Source organism: Typopeltis vanoorti, chromosome 1, assembly GCF_054136105.1.
Source record: "Typopeltis vanoorti isolate ZY-2024b chromosome 1, IOZ_Tvanoo_1.0, whole genome shotgun sequence".
Lineage (NCBI taxonomy): Eukaryota > Metazoa > Arthropoda > Arachnida > Uropygi > Thelyphonidae > Typopeltis > Typopeltis vanoorti.
The window spans coordinates 41,980,036-42,000,396 of NC_143549.1; the positions used below are offsets into that span (position 1 = coordinate 41,980,036).

Sequence of the window (20,361 nt, forward strand, 5' to 3'; positions counted from 1 at the left end):
CACACATGGCTTTTGTGGATAATGTGATTCTAGCGAATATAGCTGAAGATTTGCAGTACAACGTTAACATTTGGTATGAAGAAAAAGAAAAGGAATATGGCCATAAATATAAATTAAAACAATGATCATATCTAGAAACCAATCAAAACACATAATGAAAATAGAGAACCATCAGCTGGAACAAGTTCACTCCTTTAAATACTCTGGATCATATATACAAGAAGATGGTAGACTAGACTAGACAGAAATTAACAAGATAACTGGGGGAAGGAATAAAACTATTCTATGCAATGAAAAGCCCACTCCTTGATAAGAAGTTACCCAGAATACCAAAATGGCAGTGTACCATTCGGCGTTTGTACCACCATTAACATACAGTAGCGAGTCTTGGTGTTTAACAACAGGAAACGCAAATAAACTACAAACAATTGAGATGAAATATCATAGGAAAGTGGTACAAAAAACAAGACTAGACCTCAAATAAGAAATCAAACTATAAGAGACAACCTTCAAGTTGCACCTCTGATCCAATTCATATCACAAGCCAAAATGAGATGGTTTGGACATCTTATTTGAATGGAAGAAGGAGGAATAGCAAAAACTGTATGTGAAAGCCAGAAAATGGGAAAAGAAACATAGGCAGGCCCAGGAAAAGTTGGCAAAAGGAAATTAAAGAAAAATTTTGGAAAATAAGGGAATTAACTGGAAAGAAGCAAAAGAACAAGCCTTGGACAGGACAGTATGGCAATCTCTTTGGCAAATTCTTGACGCTTAGACGCACAAATCATAGATGAAGAAGAAGAATTTATATGCTAATCTAGATTTCATGAGTTAATTCAAAAACATCTCCCAGAGATGAGAGACATGCCTGATCTTGAGTTTGTCTGTTGGGGGAGGGGAAGGGTCACTAAAGCTGTCATATTTTAGATAGTAAGAAATCAAATTCTTATTAATCTTGATACACCATTAGTGGTAGCTTGATCATATTTAAAATAAGGGATGAAACCTGTTATTACAAATTATTATCCTAGAATTCTACAGTACTATTTCTAGTATGGAGGCAATTTTCATTTGTCATCCTATTTACTATAACCTGTTAGAACAAAAAGTTATGAGCTTGATTATATGCCATCCATATTCTTGAGATTTTCAGCCCATTATCATTATTATTGTTGAGATTAGGCTGTTTCATTAGAATTTTAGACCTCCTGAAATTGCTGCTCATACAAGATTTTTTTCTGATGAGGAACAGGTGCCTCAGGCATTTCTATGTTTGAGTATCTGGGACATGATCAGAAAAATGGCAGATTAACAGTTGTTAAATTTAATCTGGTTGATTTTCCTAGATAGGAATCATGCATACAGTTTCTCTATGTAAGGACAAGCTATAAGCTCATTGAATGTGTTATACTCCAGGAGGAGCCAGGAGAGGATGGGCCCACCAAGTGATCCTTGGTGAAATTGAATAAGCTCTTTAATTTTGCAAGATATTTAATTTTAAATTTTGCTTTAATATTGTAAAGCTGTATTTGTGTAGTGCTCTGGTTATTTTTTTCTGATATTCCTTTAATGAATGGAATTGCTACTGTTAATATTGTAATCTAGTTGATTTTTAGGTGGTATTGGTTTTGTTAAGAATTTTGTTGAATTTTATTTTTGCTATAGCCATTTTTTTATGAAAGTATTGCTGATAATCTGTAATTCATACTTAAGTGCTTACTCACTGGAACAGATCTTTATTACTGTTTTTGGTATGTTAATGACATTTAGTTTTGGTAGTGGGTATGAGTTTTTGTATATGTTGGCTACTACCTATAGGCTTATGATACAGTGAAGGAAAGGCTGCCTCAACAAGTATATCCTGTAATGGAAGTGTCTTCAATTTCAGTGATGTTTATATCCATGTTTTTATTCAGGAAGGTGTCTACAGTTTAGCAGTCATGAGACCAGATAATGAAAATATTCAATGCCTGAGCCAAACTTTGGGTTTTTAAATAAAGGAATCTAGAACATGCTCAAAAGCTCTCATATAAAAATAGTGGTGAACTCATGTCTATATTTTTTTTTTAGGTAAAAAGTATATTGCTACCCAAAGTAACCAGAATATAGTATATGGGTGAAGAAGGCCATGATATTGAAATTTGTCCCATAAAAGAATTGTCATTGATTGGAACATTTGTGAAAAGGGCAGATATCAAAACTGATTAATAAATAATTTTTGTTGAGTGTGATTCTATTTAGTTCAAGAAGCATATTTTTATTTAGGAGGAAGGAATGATCTATCAACTCCTCGAGCATCAAATCTACTTTCTTAGCTAGGTGACAATTAGGACTGTTGACCTAAGCAATGCATTATCTTTGTATTTTAGGAAGACTAAATGCTGAACGAGCGAGCATGGTGTGGATGTAGTTTTATAACAGTATCTGATGGCAGGAAGTTACTAACTTGAGTAATTCTGTAGTTTTATTTTTAATCTTTTTATTTGTGTTATATTTGATACTTGATAAGGTATTGTTGTTCAAAGGCTGTTGGTTCATTTTTTATAGGTAAGCCATTCAGTTTAAAATAATGGTAGCATTGCCTTTATTACCTTTAGTAAAATTCCAGTATCTTGATTTGCTTTTAATGATTTCGCAGCCAATAATTCTGTCTTGGTGAGGTTCCTAGTTAGTGCTTTAGTATTATTTAAAATTCTTTATTTTAAGGTTACACGGTGATCAGCATTCGTGTTTCCAAATTTAGGGACACAATACGTGTTGAAATGATTATTTTACTTATTATTAATAAAATAACAATTTGATGTTTCGACCCCTGTATTCTGATGATGGATACATGCGTATAGGGAACCAAGCTACATGCTTTTGCACTCTGTGCTGGTAAATTAAATCTATGCTGTTAATTAATCTTTTTCTTAGCCTGACCTCTAGTGATAATTAAAAAAATAATAACAAAATAAAAGAAAAGTTGAAAGAAAAAATAATAAATAAATAAAAAAATTCATAATTAATAAATAAAATAAATAAAAAACTACAATAAACTCTGCTAAAGTCCTCATGTACTAAGATTCTTCTGGATTTGTACAGTTTAGATTGTTATACAGGTATCCCTTGCTTAATGCAGTTTTGCTTAACATGGATTTGATTATAGCGGCGAAATTAATTGTGGCAATCCCTTGATATATACGGCAAGAGTTTTGATTAACGCTCCTTTAAATTTACCATGCAAAATCATGCTCACGCCACGAGGCTGCTAGCCTCGTGGTCATCCAAATTCTCTTAATGATCTGTGTGAGAATGTGAAAGTTTTATTTTTCCCACCAAATACAACATCATTGTTACAACCTATGGACATGGGCGTCATTGCAACTTTCAAAGCCTATTTTCTTAAAAAGACATTCTCAAAGGCAGTAGAAACAACAACAGGAGAAAATGCAATTACGCTCTATGAATTTTGGAAAAAAATTAACATTAAACACGCAATTGAGAACATTCGTGACTTGTGGGAGCAAGTGTCTTCTAGTTGCATGAAAGCTGTTTGGAAAACCTTCTGCCAGAATGCACTAATGACTTAGGTTGTTTTCAAAATCCTGTGAACAACGTGGTCAAAGAAATCATTGCAATTGGTGAAGACCTCGATTTTGATGGTGTTGATGGAGAAGATGTTAAAGAATTATTGGATGCAAATTCAAAAGATTTCAGTGACAACGATCTTCTTGAAATTGAACACCGCACATATGAAGACAACGAACAAATGGAATGTGAAGATGAGGTTCCAAAGGAAATAACAGTCAGAGAACTGGATGGAATATTTCAGTTTAGAATCACTTAAGCAGCAAGTAATGGATATGGATCCAGATGTTAATTGAAGAATGCTTGTTTGCTGAGGTCTGGAGAGTCATTTTGCTTGTTATCATAGAATTTATGCCGATAAGAAAAAAACTAAAACTGTTCAAATTGCTCTTGATGACTTCTTTTGATTAAAAAAAATTGCAGTAACTAATGTAGGTACAAGTATTTATTAAACATTTACTTTACATTCATTTTTTATCTTTCCTAAAAGAGTACCACCGATACAAAATTAATAACGGAAAAAACTCACGTACAAAGATTATTTAATAGTATAATTTTTGCCTGTGTGTCACAGGCATCTTCAGTACATTAAGCTCAAATTAAACAATAACTGACAATTCCAAAAAGCGCCATTTAAGTAGCTGGTGTAAGATAACTAAAAAGGTCAATAACTTTTCTAAAAATAAAAAAAAATAAAAAATAAATAAATAAAAATCAATACAATAAAAAGTTAGGAAAGATTAGCTGATTTGTAAAGTACTATTTCCCATAAAAGGGGATAGATGTAAGCCGTTGGATCTGTTTAAGTTAGGAGAATGAAGTAGAGTTTCACATGTTTCTTTATAAAGGCGTTCCATGAGAAACTGACTTTTGTGAAGAACTGTTGTCTTTCTCCAATGAACTCTGTGTCTAGTGAAGATTTTGGTGCTGTGTAGGGAATTGGTATTTTTCCAATCAATTCTGTGGTATGTTTGGAGTGCGTGGTCAGAAAGGGGCTGGTTTTTTTCCCAAACTGGAGGTATTTAATGTGTTGTTTGTGTTCTGTTTTGTCATTTATTTATGCAAATCACCATAATTCTGTGTCTATCAAACATACTATACAATCACTCCACGTACTAGCCTGGATTTTTTTTGGTTTTATCTCCTTTTTAGACATAAACGAATTTATATTTTTTATTGATTGCACCAGTCTATGCCCTATAATAATTTAATACACTATTCAGGGAGACATTTCCAATAATCCAATACATAATTATTCCCTCACTCTTTCAGACAGTCATGGCCTAACCCCTCTGCTAAACTTTATCCTCCCACGACAAGTTCATAATTTTTAGAGTGGTGGGTTGACACTCTTAGTCAGGCAAAACGCAGTTTGAGGTAAACAATACATGTTTATTTACAATGTTAAGTACAATACACAATTATATAAAATCACGCTTACTAAAGGTTAAAATCGCACATAAGGTTAAGATAGGAAACTCGATTCACACGAGTACTGCCTGATGCAGGCAAAAGTTAATATTTGGCAAAGTGCTAAATACAGACTTCATTAATACAATTCATTCATTTGAAATTACCCTTTATAATCTTGGGGACACTAAGTTAAATTAACCTCAATATTTGGTTCTTAGTTTCTCTCTTTACAATGCTATTAAAACCATTTAAGTAATCTGGACATTGGCTATAGCCTTCTGCATTAGTCACTTAAGAGTTCACAAGTTCTTTCACAAGTATCTAAAGTTCTTCATACAAATAGGCTCCAAAAGTTTACATTACCTTCACTGTCATGGAATGGGTCTGCTGGTTAATACTGCTTTAGTAGTTCCCGAGGTTTGATTCGTTGCCTGGATCACGTGCAGCGTCAGATTCCTGCTATGTGGGCTATTTTCTATCCGCTCTACGGCTACCTTTGTCAGCTGAGAATTTTAGGGGAACATCCATGACATAGCTCCCACTTGCAATGAAAGCATTAGCTACGTCGCACTGGAACTCTGTCCGTAATTTCATGGACTGCCTGATTCAAATTTCCCACTGCCACTCATCCTCGCCTGCTGCACAGCCTGGAAACCACTACCTCGATCGGACCTCCTCACGACCACGAATCCAGGGGGGAAAGCCCCTCTCTCCCCCTGTAATCACTTATTTTTCATTGCATAGCACCCCCTATTTTCTCCTGAAACCCTTGTGTGGCGCTATGCTATTCTCGATCTCCGATGATGTCAGCATTTTTTCTGTGGTAGGATTCACGAAACTGCTATTACGCACATCTCTTTCCTTGTATTACGCCAGCACGTATCAAACCTTTGGACCCACTCTTACAATTTGTTCAGTGGAATATTCAAATTAACCTTAGCTGAATGGTATAATACAAAATTTTGATCTTCAATTCACTTAAATAAAATTTGAATAACACATTACATTACTACACTGTTATACTTCTTTACCATTTTATAATCTGATACATTTTTAGTGTTATATTTCATTACCTTATATAATTTAACACATTTAATACATTCTAATTTGGTTTTGACGAAATGCAGGTATTTTCTTCTTTTAAATATTTAGTTTGCTGTGTTATGCTTGTTAAATTCCGAATGATTTGCTGATACTATGAGACAAGACCATTCAGAGTTCAACAGTTCATCCTTCGTAATTGGGATGGTTCGTCCTGTTTTCCCTATGTATGGTAGGTTACATGTGCATTGTATTTTGTATACCCCTGGGTGGGCTAGGTGTGGAAGAGGATCTTTGGAAGAACTGAGTAGGTGTCTTAATTTTGTCGGGGGTTTAAAGGTGGTTTTTGAGGTTGTATTTGTGTAGTGTTCTGTCTATTTTTTCGGAAATGCCTCTAACATAAGGTATGGCAATAGCATTTTTGAAATCTTTTTTGTTTTTACTAGTATCTCTGTCGTGGATCTGTGAATAGTTTTTTTACTGTATCCATTTTTTATAAATGTATGGTTGATCTTGTATTCCTTGTTTAGAGCTTGTTCATTTGAACAGATAGTTTTGAGCTCTGTGTTTAAGGGTGCTTATGACACCTAGTCATAAGAACACAAACCTACCTGTGTGTGTCTGTTTAGGTTTGCGGTAGACTGAGAAGGAGAGACAGCTTGGGGGAAGACGTGTGACGAGTGTGTCTAGGAACGGAAGAGAGTTGTTTTTTTCCATTTCAATGGTGAATTGGATACATTTGTGTTGTTTGTTCAGGTGGCTAAGGAATGTATTTAGTGTTTCGCAGCCGTGGGGCCAAATGGCGAAAGTATCGTCGACGTATCTGAGCCAAATTTTGGGCTTTAGGCATGCTGACTCTAGAGCTCGTTGCTCAAAATCCCAAAGGCTTGTTTTGGTAATCTTTCTATTTTCATTCTTTGTTTTTCATTCTTGAAAAGCAATATCTTGAACAGAAAATACTATCAAAAAGCTTTTTATAGGGAGCTACAAATGTGGTGTGTCTGTACCAGTAAAATCTGGCGATAAATATCTGCCAAGTATCATCAAAGGTAAGGAGAGGTGAACTAAGAGAATTTTTAGAAGAAAAAGAAGACAGGACTATGTTTTGAAAGCATGGTTGGTGACTAAGTTATCCTTCCCTTCCATGGAAGAATGGTTTGAGAATGATATTGTGTTAAAGCATTAGCTGGATAATATCTTGAAGCTTGGACACCAAGGTCCAGGAGTAGGAAGGAATGAGTGTGCTATTATCAGCAGAACTTTGGATAATATTTAAGTTCATTGTTAAGTAATTTATATGAGAAACAGGGAGGGTAGGTGATAGAACAGAGACGCTCCTGCATTGGTAGAGAAAGCCATCACCATGACATATAGTATATGAGCAGAGAAAATAACTGGCTATATTTACAAAGGATAGAATGTAAACCATATGGCAGTTTCCTCAGTAGTCCTTTGTGCCATTTAGATATTCTTGGAAATGTCAAGTGCAATAGCACTAATTTCTCTAAACCTTTTTTTGTGACATGTCTGGAAGTGAGTGGTTTGGAATAGAGATCTGTGAATCTACAGCATTGGAATCCATGCTAGTGTTCATTGATTAACTGGTAGGCTTGCTTCTTTGCATGATGAAGTTGACTGGTAATGAGTTTCCCTATTGATTTAGAGAGGAAGAAGTCACTGTTAATGATTGAATTTTGTGAGAAAAGGGAGTAGGTGATAGAACAGAGAACTAGGGTACTCCTGCATTGGTAGAAAAAGCCTTCCATATAGATAATGCATGAAAGAAGAGAATGCTTCTATGCATATAGGACAGATTATTAGCTGAGCATAAAAAAACAAGTGTAGAGTAGAGATGATGATATGGATGTTATTTCAGAGTACAGATTTCAATGTAGTTGCTGATACTTCAGGATCAGAAGATTTTTGGCATCTAGGTTATTCAAGTTTATTCTGTTCTTTTTTAGCAAAAATCTACAGAAGCCAAATTATGCACTGTTTCTGGTATGGAGGCAGTTTTGTTTGTCATACTCATCTGCAAAAGGTTATAAACTTATATTACATTAATATTATTAGATTACTAATACTGTGGATGAGGTAAGAGTTAAGTAATCTTGAAGCCTTGTTCTGAATATCAAACATTGAATTTTTTCCAGCCACTTCAATAAGCAGTATAGTGGTCTTGTGCTAGGCATTTACATTCATCATCATAGTGTCCACTCAGTTGATAACAATGATACTCTGGTTGGAAAGATCCTGGTTCAAATACCAACCATCTAAGTCTCAAAGAACCTTTATAAGGATTTTTCACCTGAAGGTGAGTTACCTAATCAGAGGTCACAGAGTTTATTTTCTGGAAACTCAGGTTTTTTTCATTCCACAAAATAGACAAACTAGCTATAAAACGACATTTAATTATAACTTGCTTCGACTTACCCCTTACGTAAAGCCATTCACCAACTTCCATGCCTATGGAGGTATTTAAATCCATAGCCTTTTGGTTAGAGAATAGGTATGCTATCCACATAGGCTGTTGAGCTGGCCAGTAATACAAGAACTTTTGGGAGTGACGATTTGTTGCATACCATTTGCATGAAAGCAACTTTTCTGCATTTAGCCCTTCAAAATCAGATTTGGATTTGTTGATAGTACTTTGCAATTGTTACATGCTTCGATATAAGCTCAGAATGAAGTAAAACCTTTTTTCTCATGCTACTTGCAGTATGCTGAATGTTTTTATTGGACTGCCTTGGTTATTAAGAGAAAAGTGAACTTGACAGTATATTTTGAAGGAGAGTTGGTTAGAAGTGATCAGGAGAGTGTCTCTCTCTCTCCAAGCATGGTTAATGGACATGAGGGGGAGAAAGGGGGGGGTACAGTTATAATTGTGAGCAGCAGCAGCAGAGAGAAAAGTTACATTGGGCAGCACTTTGGGATGTTACCCATATGAAGAACATGCATGTTTCCATAATGTGACTTCAACAGGCCCTCGCTTGACACGCTACTATTGAACCCCGGATATGGTCTGGTAAATTAAGTGGCAGCAGAATTTTAGATGAGCAGATAAGGAAGTCTGCTAATGGATTACTATTGGGTTTGGTTTGTGTACTATCTAGTGGCTGGTCTGCATAACTATTTTATTTGCTGAATGTAGCGACATAATGTATACATTATATTTGGCATGCCCTTAAAGTATACCACTTATATCACATATTGTGTGTGAATAGGATGGAATTTCTGTCCAGGAGATGCATCAACCACTTCAGGATTTCACTAAGCAAGACGGCAATATCTTTCTGAACTGTGTAGGTCATCAGTTATTTAAATTAAGATATTTATATGACGGAAACTACATTTAATATATAATTTAAAGAAGATTCTCTGCATGTGTGCATGAGAGAGAAAACATTAAATAAACAGGCATTATTTTTTTTCTCTTTCCTGGCAGTTTGCTTCCTTATTCGTTACATCCTACTATAGCTGAGCGTTGTATCAAACATAAAGTGAACATGGTTACTGCAAGCTATCTAACTCCAGAGATGAAACAACTTCATGATAAGTAAGTAAACTTATTACATCTAGCTTTATTTGATAAAAAAATTAGCTATCATGGGATGTGGTGATCCAAACACATTTGAAAAGTAATGTAATGTTTGTGAATTGTTCAATGTACTTCTATCCACTTTCAAATTGGATAACAGTCATTGGCTCATTCTGCGTCAGTATTTCAGTGAAAAAATGAATTTTGTTTGGAATCTAGAACCATGACAGTAGATAAGGATAAATATTGTATGGTCATTGTTTAACATCACTTTCCTTAATAATCTGATCATTAGAGATAAGTAATAGCAGAGATGGCATGCAAACTTTTATGATTTAAATTTTTCTATATCAAATGTTTTAAGACATTTACATATCTTATGCATATAAAAAAAATATATAGAATTTTACTCAAAAACTCAAATATTTCATGCAGGTAACATCCAATTCATAAAGGAGAAAGACCAGTTACTGCATTCTTTTCTCCTGTACTGAAGTTAGTACAGGAGAAAAGAATGTTGAAGATAAGAAGGGATACATCAGAACAAATAGAAGAGCAATATAGAAGAAGAAAGTGTAATGAGGTGAAAAAAGCAATCAGAATGGATGAGATGAAATGGTTAGAAGCCCAGTGCAACAATATAGAACAGTACTATGGAGAGCATAAAACAAGGGGGGTATACAAAATGATCAGAACCATTAATAGGAAGTGGCAACCAAAACAAACCACAATTAAAGATGAAAAAGGCAAAGGATTGATGAATAAAGAAAAAATTGTACAGTGGTGGACAAGATACTGTAGTAAGTTATATGAAGAAAAACTAGATTCAGATAGCGTTGGTAAATTGACTGAAGAATTGAAGCAGATATCACCACCAGGTAATGAGCATGATATGGACATTTTAAGAGGAGAGGTAGAAAAAGCAATAGGACGACTAAAACACAACAAGAGTCCTGGTAACGATAACATTACTGGAGAAATGATTAAATATGGTGGTGAAAGTATGGTTACAGAAATGCACCAACTATGTAAGTATGGAAAGAAGGGAAAATGCCAGAGGAGTGGGTGAAATCAATATTAGTAACATTATACAAGAAAGGAAATAAGTTAGAATGTAAAAATTATAGAACAATTACCTTGATAAGTAACCTTGCTAAAGTGATGATGATCATATTGACAGAATGATTGAGAACACAATTGGAAGCATACTTTGCAGACGAGCAAGCAGGATTTAGGAAGGATAGAACTACAATTCAACAGATTTTGACAATGAGGTTAATAGCAGAGAAAGCTAAGAGAAAAAACAAAAACATATATACTTGCTTTGTTGATTTTCAGATAGCATTTGACAGTATTGACCAGAAAGTGACATTAGCAGTTCTGGAATCCTATGGAATTGATAAAAAAAACTAATAGCTATATTAAAAGATGTTTATCAGAATGCAGTTGCAGCAGTTAGAATAGGTGATGATTTGGGGAAATGGTTTAAAACAAGCAGAGGTACTAGGCAGGGAGACCCAATATCACTAAGCATTTTCATCGCACATTTAGAAAGAGCAATGGACAAACTGAAGGAAGATGCCAAAATAATATCTGTACACGGAATGAGAATTAACAATCTGAGATTTGCAGATGACCTTGTTATTATTGAAGAAGGCAAAAGAGAACTACAAAAAACACTGAAACTGTTAAATGAGGAAGGGAAGAGATTTGGACTTGTTATGAACATGGAAAAAAACAAAGACAATGGTATTTGGTGAGAAGAACAATGAAAAAAAAGATACAAGTGGATGGAACTGATATAGAAAATGTAGAACAATTCACATATTTGGGAAGTAAATTGACATATGACTTCGACTGTAAGAAAGAAATAAAGATCAGGACTGCAAAGGGAAGAACAAATCTGAAAGCAATGGATAACATCTGGAAAAGTAAAGTGATCAGTCTGCAAACAAAACTAAGAGTACTGGAAACGTGCATCTTCAGCGGTGTACTATACAGATATGAAACGTGAGTAATAAATCGAGAATCAAGAAAAAGAATTTTAGCATTTGAAAGAACTTATTAATGGAAGATTCTAAGAATAGGATGGGTACAGAAAATCGCTAATGAAGAGCTCTATCAGAAGATACAACCAAAACAGAATCTAATGCAGAAGATTATAAAATGGAAGCTGCAATTATTTGGACACATCTGTAGAATGAGTGAGGACTGGAAGATAAAGACATTTATGTTTGGTATTTTGGATGGTTTAAACAGAAGAGGTAGACCATACAGAGAATGGATAGACGATATAAATGACTGGTGGGGAATGGGTGTACAAAAACTGCGACACTGTGCACTGGACAAAGAAAGGTGGAAGAAGATGGTGAAGCAGACATCAATGGGCAGTGAGCCCATGGTTCGTGATGATGATGACTACCTAAAACTTAAAGATTGGAATATAATTTCGAGTTTTCCTGGAACGAAAATTAAGAATATAAATGAAGAAATTAAAAAAATAAAAAAAAAGTAAACAAAATCGTAGTTGTAGTAGGTAGTAACGACTTAACTGGCAATAAGTTCAGTATGAGAGAGGACATGAAAAGGTTGTTGGAAGAGGCCACAGTGAAGAGTGAGGAAGTTAACATTATCAGTATTTTCACTTCCTCATTATTATTATTATTATTCAGACCTCCATGGAGTCAAAAGACTCATCATGACAAGTCTATCAAGAGGTTGGTTCCTCCTAGGAAACACAAAGTCCATCATAACCACTCCTTAAACGCATTGACCGTTCTCGCTCTCACCACTCTATCAGGCAATGCATTCCATGGTTCAACCACCCTCCATGCAAAGAAACCACTCCTCATCCTCTTTCTCACAGTTTCCTTTCATAACTTCCAGGGATCGCCCCTTGTCATGACTCCTTCCTGCTGTTCAACCAACTCCCCAGTGTCAACCCTGTAACCACCTCCCAACAGTTTAAAAGTCTCAATCATATCACCTCTCCTTCTTCGATCCACCAAACTCTGCAGTCCACACTCCCTCAGCCGATCCTCATAACCAACATTGTACAGTCCTGAAACTATCTTTGTTATCTGCCTCTGTACCCTTTCCACAGTTAATTTATCCCCTTCAAATCATGAGGACCAGATGTGAGAACAATAGTCCAAGTGTGGTCTGATCAGAGTCTTATACAACGGAATAATTATTATTATTACGGGTATCTCCATGGAGTCAGTAGACTCATTGTGGGAGACCCAAACTAGCAAAACAATATCTGTCATATCTCTTCTTGAATTCATTTACAGACGAAGAGCTCACAACGAAGTCAGGCAATGAATTCCACTCATTCACCATCCTCCAGGCAAAAAACCTTGTTCTGACACCTTTGTTAGCCACACTCTTCTTTAATTTCCAGAGATGACCTCTTGTTCTTCCATCACTATCACACAGCTGAAACATTTCCCCTGCATTAATCCTATAAAAACCTTTCAGTAATTTGAATGTTTCTATCATATCCCCTCTTCTTTGCCTATCAACCAATCTCTGCAATCCACTAGCTCTCAATCTATCAATGTAGGGAGCATTTTTTATATCACTCACCAACTTGGTCACTCTTCTCTGAACCCTCTCCACAGCCTCTGGATCTCCAAGGAATCCAGGTGACCAGACCTGAGCATAGTAATCCAAATGTGGAAGTATCAATGCTTTATAAAGGAGAATAATAACCTCTTTATCTCTGGATGTCAGTGTGTTACTCAACAACCAAGTAATCCTATGTGCAATCTTGGACACCTTAGCAATGTGTCCTCTGAACTTCATCTCCCTATCTACCAATATCCCTAAGTCCCTAGCCTCATCAATCTCTTGAAGTACCTTTCCATCGATGTAGTACACAGCTTGTAATCTTTTAATCCCAAAATGCATGACTTTACACTTTTCCTCATTGAACTGACATCCATTATCTTTTGCCTATTTTACCAGCTTATTTAAATCCTCCTGCAAACTTTCAACAGCAGCTTGATTTTTTATTGCACTACAACTTTGCATCATCAGCAAACAACTGAATATCTCCCTTTAAGCCATTTCCTATATCATTTATATACAAATTAAACAACATTGGCCCAAGCACAGAGCCCTGAGGCACACCACTGGTCACCTGCCTCATTCTGGACTGGGCTCCTCCATACACCACCTTATGGTATCTCTCCCTGAGCCATTCTCCTATCCATATCACCGATTTAATATCCATTCCCATCTGCTCCAATTTGCGTAACAGTGTTCTATGGGGTATCCTGTCAAAAGTCTTAGCAAAATCCAGAAGTACCACTGTGTAGGCAGTTCCTTTGTCCAACTCAGATGTTATTCTGTTATGAATAGTTAATAGATTGCTAAGGCAGGATCTACCTTTAACAAAACCATGTTGGCCTCTATAGAGTATCATATCCCGATCCACCCATTCTTGAATTTTGTCTTTAACCCACTTTTCCAATACTTTTACCACTACTCCTGAGATGGTGATTGGTCTGTAATTAACTACCGCAGTTTTAGAGCCACCCTTATGCAAAGCAACCACTTTGCCTAACTTCCACTCACTAGGGACCATATCAGAGTTGAAACTTAAATTAAATATCCAAGTAAGAGGGGGTTGACAATTCATTTGCACATTCACGCAACACCCGAGCTGATATTCCATCTAAGCCTACAGCAGTGTTTGCATTTAAATTTTGCAATATATTTAATACCTCTGATTCTTTAGCTTCAATTCTCACATTAGGTATTGCTACAGGTATAGAGATATCCTCACTGGGTGATAGACTTTTGAAAAGTGATCACTCAGTAACTCGACTATTACATCTGATTTTGTCACTTCAGTACCATCAGCATCCAATGATAACCCCTTTATCTCTGCAGGTCAGTGTCCTTCTCATTATTGCAGCAATCCTCTGTGTTACTTTCACTACCTTTGCAATGTGTCCCCTAAATTTCAGGTTTCTATCAATCATTAACCCCAGATCTCTTGTCTCCCCTACTTCCTCCAGTTTAACACCTCCCATAGAGTATGCATTGCCCCATCGATGTATCCCAAACCTCAAGACCTTACATTTTGCTGTATTAAACTGAAACCCCCATTCATTTGCCCATCTATCTAGCTTATTCAAATCCTAATAACCCTTCCCAGCTTCGCATCATCTGCAAACAACTGAATATCCCCTTGCAATCCACAGACAATGTCATTGATATAATGGTTAAACAATATAGGTCCCAGTACTGAGCCCTGTGGAACCCCACTTGTAACCTTCTGCCTCTTTGATATTGCTCCACCATACACAACTCTCTGATACCTATCGGACAGCCAATCCTGAATCAAGTTGACCAATCTGACATCCAGACCCATGTGTGGCACCTTGTCAAATGCCTTTGCTAAGTCTAGGAAAATGGTAGTATATTCCTTTCCCTCATCTAATGCTCTTGTAACTTTATTATAAAAGGCTAGCATATTGCTAAAACAAGAGCACCCTTCACAAATCCATGTTGACTCTCACAGATAACATTACCCCTCATCTGCCCAATGCTGTATACACATTGGGCTGATGAGGGCAGATACTTTCTCCAAGATCTTACTAACTACTGATGACACAAACTGGTCTATAATTAGACACTTCCAGTCTGCTACCACCCTTATGCAATGGCACTATGTTATAAAAATGAATTAAGAAGAACGGCTGTGATGGCAAACGATTCAATGTGTAGGGTTTGTGGAAGGAATGGATGTGAGTTTTTGTATGTGTGTGGAGTGAGTTTGAGGGAAGATTGGATTTGTATAAGAGGGATAGCCTACACCTGAATGCATTTGGTATCAAGAGTCTAGAAAAACTAATAAATGGTATGGAATTGGGGAAACTAAATTATAAAGGGAGGAATGGTGTGAACCTGAGTGTAAGAGCAACAATGTTATATAACTGTGTTAATGATGGAAATGTTGATGAGGAGAGAAAGATTTCGGCTTTGTGTTCGTCAGGTAGGACCTATGAAATGTGTTCATAAGTCCAAAGTAGTACAATCATAGAACCTATGAAACGTGTGCAAAGATGTCTGCATGTATAAGGCATTAGAGAAGAATTGAGATCTGCAAGTTGCCCAACTGCGTTAGGCAGACTCCAGACAAGACTATACAAAAGAACAAACAGGTAGATTATTATGTCTGTACATGAATGCTAGGAGTATCAGAAACAAAGAGATAGTTCGTTGCCTTAGTTTAATATGTTGAGACCTCAGATTGCAGGTATTAGTGAGACCTGTCTATCAGAATCAGACCTACTAACTGGTATTGAGTGTAAAGGATGCAGTATTTTTAGGAAGTATAGAGAGGATAGGAGAGAAGGGGGTCATGCTGCTAATGATATCATATGACTTGAATCCAGTTAGAGTTGAGATCTATGATTGTACTACTACTACTAACAATATTTCATGTGGCAGTGAGTTTGAAGCCATCTGATGTGAGGTGAAATCTAACAAGATCAATTACATAGTTGGGTACTGTTACATACCTGGTGGATCGGTTGCTAGTGATGAAGAAATACATCACCAAATAGAAAAGATGAGCACAAAAATATTAATCATAATAGAAGACTTTAATTATTCAAATATTGATTTGGTAGCAGTAGAATCTCATGAGAAGAATGAAGTGACAGAAGGAATTCAAGGTCAAAGAGTGTGAGATTTGATTATAGTGTCAGAGGGCATCTCAGTTAAAGACATAATTATTCACTTCTGGTTGGTGACAGTGATCATGTAGTACTCAGTTGGGAAGTGACTAAGTTTATGAATGTTCCACTCAGGTTACATGCTAAACTACAAAGCAGGAAATTATGACCACCTGAAGAGTATACTGGGTTCGGTGGAATGGGATCGGTTGCTGGATGGAAAGAATATCGACAGTGCAGGAGAAGCATTTATACAATACTTAAATGATGCGATATCAGAATGTGTCCTGAGAGAGTTCGAAGAATAAATAGGGTAGGAGTCAAATGAATTTGTAATCATATTAAGGAAGAGATTCGTAAGAAAAGCACAATGTGGAAAGAATACCATGTGCTGGCCGAGTGGTTAGCTTATCCGCTCTCCAGCCAAAAGGCTGCGGGTTCGAATCCCACCATGGGCATTGATGTTTGTGATTGTCTGTGAAAATACTAGTGGTGGTGGTCGGCAGTAGATGGCATTGGTGTAGATGATGAAGGTACTTATCTCAGGCGTGGTGGTGAAGATTTTGGAAAAATTGGTTTGGGCTCTCATTCAGAAATGGGTTGACAGTGAATCTCTACTTTGCAATTAACAACATGGATTTACTAAGATAAGATCATGTTTTAGCAACTTACTCGCATTCTATAACAATGTTGCCATTGAACTAAACAAGGGGAATGGATACACCATGATACTTTTGGATTTTGCTAAGGCTTTTGACAGAATACAGCATGATAGACTATTGCATAAAATGGGTTTGGGTTATAGAATATTAGCATGGATAAGAGGATGGCTGACTGAAGATATCAAAAAGTGGTATATAGGAGATGCGAGTCTGCAAGATTTAAGGTAACAAGTGGTGTACCAAAAGGATCAGTGGACCAAGATCACATCTTGGTCCACTGTTATTCTATCTCTATGTTAATGATATCTAGAAGGATTTAACAAGCGATATACAGCTATTTGCTGATGATGCAAAGATAGGTAAGGTAAACAGGAATGCTGCTGATATACAGCACTTGCAGAATGATTTGAATAGGCTGGAATTATAGGCAAAGGAAAATGGGTGTCAATTCAATGTCAGTAAATGTAAAGTAATTTATTTCGGCATGATTAGATATCCAATATTGGTGTGGATTATGCTAGAAGAAACTGAGGCTAGGAATCTTGGAGTGTCAATAGAAGGAAGTTGAAGTTCAGGGACCATGTGACAAAGATTGCAAGTGCAACTCACAAGATAATTATAATGCTGAAACAAATGTTTAAATATAAAGATAAGGATGTCGTTTTGCTTCTTTCGAAGGTCTTAATAAGACCTCATTTGGACTGTTGTGTGCAGGTCTGGTTTCTGTTGTGATTCATGTATTGGGGAGAGTACAAAGGAGAGTGTTAAAAATATCAGGATTGTGGAATACTGATTATGAAGACAGATTGAGACTGCAGATACTAGTAAACAGGAGAAAGAGGGGTGATATGATTGAGACTTACAAACTTCTGAAAGGCTCATACATGATTTCAGTTGATGGAATTTTTCAATTTATGGATGGTAGGGAAAGGATGAGAGGGCATCCTTGTAAGCTGAGAATGAATGCTTCTAAGAAGGATGATTGGAATGGACTGCCATTGGATGTTGTGAGTGCAAGCAGCGTGAATGAATTCAAGAATAAGTATGATTAGCTAGTGTGTGTGTGTGTGTGTGTGTGTGTGTGTGTGTAGTATATGGTCTTCCTCGATGAGTCTCTGACTCCCTGGAGGTCTCTCTTAATAATAAAAATAATATAGTTAGTGCAGGATGAGTTCATTGTATTTTGCATTTCAAGAAAAAGAATATCAAAATTGAATCTGCTGGAATGGATGGTGGTTCCAGAGAACTCCTTTCCTGGCATGAGAAGCAAAGCTGGACTTATTGGTTTCCAAAAATACAATATAATCTTGATGTTCATGGATTCTAATCAAAGCGAGCAACCAGTCTGTCCAAAGTAGCAAAGATGACATGAGGCATGGTATTTGATAGACACCTGGTAAACAGCAGTGGTAATGTATCCTTTTTCAGATGCTAAAAAAAGTTTCCATGCTGATTTGAAGGAAGTGTATAGATCGAAGTTGCAAAGAATATATGCCTATGCTCAGACATTCCTTTAACGTATGATATTGAAATTATTTCCACGTTAGTTTGTAGTCAGTTGTTGGATAATAATTTTCTAGATGGTAGGTTTGTTGTAACCATTATACATCAGAGATTGCTTTTAATTTTATTCATCTAAACTTATGAAATCTGGTCTTTTTGGGCAGCACATATTTGGTCTAAACCAAGTTTGTTCTTTAATAATTTTTATTAGCCTTTTCTCTGTGCTCGTATGAATCTTTCCTGGTGCACTAAAGAAAACCTGTTAACTCCCACATTCATTTGTTCCTCTTAATAAATTAGTATGACAAGAACTCTACTTTGTTCAACTGGGATTTGACCTGATAAAGCCTTCTGAATTATGCCATAATAGCCATTTAAAAATTTTTATACCACCATGCTTCAGCATTTCATCTGAAATAATCAGCACAAAATATTGTCATACTTGTACTCTAGCTATGTATAATATCATAAATTTCAGTTTCTATTTGTATAATCTTTGATTCTTTTTTTCTGGAACTCTTTCTTTCATTCCTTAGTTTTTTCTATTAGCATCCAAACATTTTGCCACCTTCATAACATTCACTTATATCCTTTCCAAAATCCTTCCATGATTTAGATTTAGCTGCTCATACCTTTTTTAGATTCTCTTAGAGCACATACTAACTTTCCTAGTCAAGAACTTTCTTGTAATTTCTTCTTGTCATAGATTATTAGATATGGATTATTAGACACACATATTCACAAGAATAAAGAAATAATAATTATTGTTGCAATATTTTGGCCACAAATTAATGAGCCTTCATCAGCATAATCGCAAGGTGAAGCTAGAACAAAGAATGTTAATCCTATTTACAGAGCTGAGTCATGTGTTGGAATGCCACTTTTTGAGTGATTACAAAATCAAATGATATTACAGTTAAGACTAAAATTAAAATTATTTAAAATATGAAAATTAACAAATTTTAGACAAATAAAATTATTGAATGACACAGCATTATATTTTAAAAAAAAGGGGGGGGAGAGACACACCATTGCCATTTTTGACGATGAGATTCCCAAATCTTGCTGTGGATTGGCAGTCATTTCAATTAAAGTTTAGGCAGTGTAAAAGTGCTTAGAATTTTCTTTAAATAACTGCTCAAACCTAAAACAGCACCAGTGTATAAGATGAAGATTGGAACAGAGGTTGTTGTGGTCCACGTTGATTCCATATTGAGCAGTGCCAGATTTTTCAACTTCATTATTGTTGATATAAGATGGGTGTTATTGTTGCCATTTTTTGAATTAACATCCTGTTTGTCCAAAGTACAAGCAGAAGCACTCACACTGAACCTGCTAAACACTAGGAAGGTTAGAGAGAAGCTGTTTATATTTTATGGATTGTAACCAGAAGAAAATTTTGTATAGGAAGAATGTAGAGAACTAAACTTTTTTTTTCAGGATCCTTACAATTGCATCTGATTGCTTGTGATGTTTGGGGATAAGGACTTGTCATACATGTTCAGGATGCACCTGAACTTCTCTGAGGCGAAGCCATTCTATAGGAATGGCTTCATTTCAAGAATTCACTGCTTCACCTTTGGAATCAGAAAAGATAGCATGTGCTCTATTGAATAAAGATTGGAAGATGTTCATTTTGTGAGATTGATGATGGGCTGAATCTCATTATATATAGCAGCCTGTGAAGGTTGGTTTACAGTAAATAGATGCTGTAGGTATTCTAGACAGGGTACGAGAAAGGGGGGTATCCAGGAAGGCTAATTTTCCATCCTTTTCTTTTTCCATGAGGAAGTTGATGCATGGGTGTAGATTGTTGATTTGAGTTAAGAAAGTTGGTAGAGAAACTTCTGAGTCTGGCCAGGTGAACACATCATTCACATTGCATACCCAAAGGGAAAGTTGAGGTTGTATTGAAGAGTCTTCATGATGCTATAAGTAGAAA

General features: G+C 36.0%; 1 protein-coding gene across 1 annotated transcript in view; it reads left to right on the forward strand.

The window, feature by feature from the left end:
* The window catches only part of LKRSDH (lysine ketoglutarate reductase/saccharopine dehydrogenase), a 363,892-nt gene that overhangs the window by 176,533 nt on the left and 166,998 nt on the right, over positions 1 to 20,361 (forward strand). The window contains exon 15 of the mRNA XM_090398943.1: positions 9,470 to 9,580. Coding sequence (XP_090255069.1) covers positions 9,470 to 9,580 — 111 coding nt within the window. The remainder of the gene's footprint in view (positions 1 to 9,469; positions 9,581 to 20,361) is intronic.